At 34.6% G+C, this 4,689-nt stretch overlaps 1 protein-coding gene across 1 annotated transcript; it reads right to left on the bottom strand.

The window, feature by feature from the left end:
* Positions 1–2,187: 2,187 nt before the first annotated feature.
* Positions 2,188–3,487, bottom strand: LOC106310514 (heat stress transcription factor B-4-like). Its single transcript, XM_013747746.1, has 2 exons — positions 3,155–3,487; positions 2,188–3,054 (listed from the first exon to the last, which is right to left on the bottom strand). Exons 1-2 carry the CDS (start codon positions 3,431–3,433, stop codon positions 2,326–2,328), a joined length of 1,008 nt encoding a protein of 335 aa, XP_013603200.1. The 5' UTR covers positions 3,434–3,487; the 3' UTR covers positions 2,188–2,325.
* Between the last annotated feature and the right edge of the window lie 1,202 nt (positions 3,488–4,689).

Here is a 4,689-nt window from a genome sequence, read left to right on the forward strand (position 1 = left end):
AGTGAGACACTACACAAAGTCTTTTAACCTAATTTGTGTGGTTAAAAGAGAGAAAGACTTGGCACAAGAAAGAATTGTGCTTAAGAAGACTCATTCGACAAAAGAGAGAAAATGAGAGAAGAAGACAGATTTCGTCTGGGTTTTTCAAGGCAGATTTGGAAGGTCAAACGGATCTAGTCTGGGCTGATATTTTGTGGGAAGCTTATTCGGTCAGTGGGGTCAACGGTTGGATCTCCTGTTGTCTGGGTTTTACTGAAACTGGTCTTCATAGTTCTTCAACATTGATGTCTTGAGTGTTTGGTAATCCGACGGTTGGATCTTCTCTGATTGAGCTGAAATTTGGCAGAGGTGTTGTTGACTTGTTCATCTTGGATTTGAACGGTGGGATTAGTCTCTGGTTGCCGGAATCCTAGTGAGCTGAGGTCATCTTTTGGCTGTATGTTTTGAAGCTCTTATTGTTGCTCTCTTGTTGTTGTTGTTCTTGTGTTGGAAATAGTTCTTTGTAGCTAGAGTCACTGTTCTGTTCAGGGTGTTGAATAGGAAGGACGTGGTTGTACTCAAACCCATTTATATAGTGGATTTTTTAGTGGACTACGGTCCCGTTGGGTTTCCTTCTCACATCGTGGAGGTTTTCCAGCGTAAAAATTGCTTGTCTTATTTAGTTATTGTTTATTGTATATCATTCCATCGTCGAAGTATTTTCCTCACAGGTTCACACAAGGTCAAGGGAACACGACCATTACATTCTGCAGCGCCTCATGCCCATTTCCCCAACAAGGCCTTGATAAACTGCTCCGAAAACGGAGTCCCAAGGAAAGCATTGACATATCCAAATCTTGAGATCTCTTTATATTGCTCCGGAGAAGCGTAGCCAACGAGACTGCAAGGAAAAGCCAGAACGAAGACGCAATATATTCTTCTCGAGAGAACATAACAAGGAGCAAACTAGCGATGGTGGAGACTTATACAACTGAAGCGGAAAAGTACTGGTAGATGAATCATCTATGCCGAAATGAAAACGCCCAGATCTGCAACAATAACAAAACAAAAAAGTAGCAAGATACAGACTTGAAAGGCATGAACAATCTTTTGTGTCTACAAGCAGAAACCCGGAACCAAAAACAGAGAAATTCAAGTCTATGCCAAGTTAGAAACAAGGACAAACCCCCGTTTTAAACATCGTCTCCTTTCTGATTAGGTTATCAAACTAAGAGATCTTTAGATTTCACCATTAAAACAAGAAAAAATTCCCACCGTAGTAGGAGACAAAACTTAAACAAGACATATCTTAAAAGAATCACACCGAAAAGATTTACAAACATGAGAACACTACTGGACCTGAAAATGTGAAAATCTGAAAAGTTTTTGTTGAACAGAGAAAATTAAGAGTTTAGGGGAGAAAAAGAAGATAAGGTTAATTTTATGTTTTGATTTTATTTTAATATTATAGATGTATCACTATTACAAAACTAATAAACTAAACATAATATAAATGTAAAACTAATCAAATTATTTATTAAAATTAAAAATTCAACATAAAATATAGAATTTTATAGAGAATATGAAAAATAGCAAAATCAATTTACAAAATAATAGTACGGTTGTTTGGAATATGTGCCAATACTAGGACAATCTAAAGAACTTTTTGAAGAGGCCCAAAATTGTTAGAAGTTAGGACTGAACTAAATTGAACAGTTGGAGATGAAACCAGCCTTTTGTGCCCCAATTTATTAATCAAAGATGTAGCCCATTTGAAGGCTTTTCTTTGGGTGGCTAAAATTGCAAAACAACAAAAAAAAAGTGCTTTATTAAATAAGAAATTCCTGGGAACTAGAAACTGGGGCAAAGATGATGTGGATCGATAAAAAAAAAAGAGAGATAAAAATAAAACACATGCAAGGAAAGAAGACGTGAAAGCATTAAATAAGAAAAATCAATAAACTCGATAGGTCCAATACACATGAAAATTTCGAAAATGCATGATAAAAATAACCTAAAAGCATATCTACATTACCCCACTCACATTCTCATTTTCCACAAAACAGAACAAGCCAAAAGTTAATAACATAAAGTTAAACGAAGATTATTAATCAGGATGCTCAAGGTGTTCCGTAGATCTCTAAGGGATCCGAATTCAAATCTACACCACAACAGATTTCCACAACGCGCTTTCACATTCTCTCTCCATGGTTTACCATTTTTTTTATTATTAATCAGAGAATCAAAAAAGTAAGATCGAAGTCCATCATAAACGTACACTAGTAGAAGTGCTAATAATGCTGATTCTTAACGAGATAAAAGAAAAAAGAAAAGAAAAAAAGACTTTTAACGTGTAGAAGCAGTCATGAGATTCAATCCAAGGTCTGAATTATCCAACACCAGTCGAGTTTTGCTACTTTGATGTGAAAAATGATGTGATCTTTTCTTGGAAGAAGGCAATGAAACTCCAAAAAGCTTTGTCTTCCTCGTATTATTCTCCTTGTAATTAGTCTCATTTTCAAGAACACTAATGGAGCTTTGAGAAGTAGGAGGAGAGTGATTAGGGACAGTGGCATTATTGTAATAATCGAGCGGAGGAGGAGGTTGTTGCTGTTTCTGTAGGAAAGATGGTAAGTAAGAGTTACTTGGAGCAACAGGCTTGACATGATTCTGAACAAAGTAGATAATGTCGTTGTATAGTCTCTTCATATGAGCAAGCTCTGACATTAGGACCGTGTTGCTCCGTCGTAATCTCTCGTTGTCTTCGGTTAAAGCGGTGACTTGCGCATCCACGGTAGTGGGTATGGTTCGTGGTCTCCGCGGCGGAGATTCGCACCAGTAACGGTCGTCTATTGAAGCAGCGGCGGCGTCGACACGCGGTGGTAAAGGGAAGAAAGAAGTGCCGTCGGAGAATGGAATCTTCGGCGGAGGATGGTGAGTAGTGAACGGAGAGTGTTGGTTTGGTATCATCTGAGATGTTTTTCTCCGGTGGATCTCGCAGAGTAAGTGCTTTTCTCCTCTCTTGAAAAACTCGTTCGCGAACTCCCATCTGTCTGGAACAATCTTTCTGAAACCCTAGAATCCAAATAAAAATAGTTCCTTAAAAGAAAAAGAAAAAGAAAAAACAACCAAAAAGTATATGAAAAAAATAAAAAATCGTTTTTGCTTTACTTACATAAGTATTGAGCTGACGAACGAAGCTAGAAAAGTTGTTGTGTTTAAAGTACTTAGGAAGAAGATCACGAGCAAACTCCGGTGGACGCCAAACGATGAAAGTAGTGTCATCGTCTCCCCAAGAAACGACATGATCCGTCGCTGGATCATCGACAAGCTGGTACGTCTTAGTCAGAAACGGCGCAGGAACCGCCTTGCCTTGACCTTCCACCATTAACTGTATCCTTTCTCCGGTGCCTCCACTACCGTAACCATAGCTATTCTCCACCATCATCGCCATTACTGAAAGGGATGAGATACAGAAAGAGAGGAGAGAGAAAGAGACGATCGTGTTTGTTTTCTAGGACTGAGTATAGTGAGTGAGCAATTCTTCAGTTTTCTGCTTTATATTTATTTGGAGGTTATCGTGTGTATCTGCCCGCGTTACTAACTTTTTTTTTGTTTTAAATATTTTCATTTATATATTTGTAATAGTTTATGAATATCTCTCCTGCTATATATGAAATTGGAAGACTCGTGTATTTACTTTTGCATGTCCAGAAAAAATAATTATAATGGTTATCAAAATTTGAGATGAAAAAAGTATGCATAAAAGCATCTCTAAACCTATTCTATTTTATACCATGAATTTTATTATAAAATATATTCTTTTCTCCGATTCTACAGTGATTCTACAGTAGAGTAGTGGATAAAATTACTCTATGAATATAGACTAACTCAATTTTTTTTTTTACTTTATTTTCGAGGGGAATTTTTATTTATATTTTAGTTCTTTTAATTTTTAATCTTTTTATTTTTATATACATTATTTAATTATGTAAACGATACATAATTACATCCAACACAGTATATATACGTTTGAAGTCTATTATCACTTTTGTGTAACAGTTTTATAACATATAATTTATTTATCACATTTGAAGTAAGAACAAAAAAAAAAATGAAACACTTGAAGCATATAGTTTTTATAAGATTAGCGAAAGAAAATAAGTACTAAATTTAAAATAGACAACATAACCTAAAATTAAAACCATAAAGAGTAATTACTTAATATTTTGGTAAATTGTTTAAAGATCCACCAAAATTGTTAAAATATTATCCAAATGAAATAGATGGAGAAGCTTGTTGATCGTGTTGTTGACCATGTCATTTTTTTAGATTAATGTTTGTTCCGCTTGACCATGTCGTTTTGTAATGTATTAATATAATAAATACTTAATATACAATATCATAATTCGTAAAATTTTGTGAAAAATCAAATATATAGAACCAAACTGTAAATTTTATAAACAAAAGGTATCAATCATAAAATAAAAGAGAATATTTAAAATTATTTATTTTGAGTAAATATAAAGTAAATCATTGAAGATAAAATTTATGTTAGTTTAAGGTTATTCTATTTAAAAATGCAAATACTCTAGAATTAGAGAAAATCATGGATTTTAATTTAATAGCCCCATATGTGAGAGAGATTCTATTTAAATGATTTTAACCCTTGTTCTAAAACACGACTACGGCAGCCAGCTTTATGGAAGT

The sequence above is a fragment of the Brassica oleracea genome, chromosome C8, assembly GCF_000695525.1.
Source record: "Brassica oleracea var. oleracea cultivar TO1000 chromosome C8, BOL, whole genome shotgun sequence".
In the NCBI taxonomy this organism is placed as follows: domain Eukaryota; kingdom Viridiplantae; phylum Streptophyta; class Magnoliopsida; order Brassicales; family Brassicaceae; genus Brassica; species Brassica oleracea.

What these genes read in the sequence shown, in the direction of transcription:
- LOC106310514 (XM_013747746.1), bottom strand. Translation starts at nt 3,433, where the DNA reads ATGGCGATGATGGTGGAGAATAGCTATGGTTACGGTAGTGGAGGCACC. An exon ending in TTCGTCAGCTCAATACTTAT is followed by an intron (nt 3,055 to 3,154) that starts GTAAGTAAAGCA and finishes TTTGGATTCTAG; the next exon opens with GGTTTCAGAAAGATTGTTCC.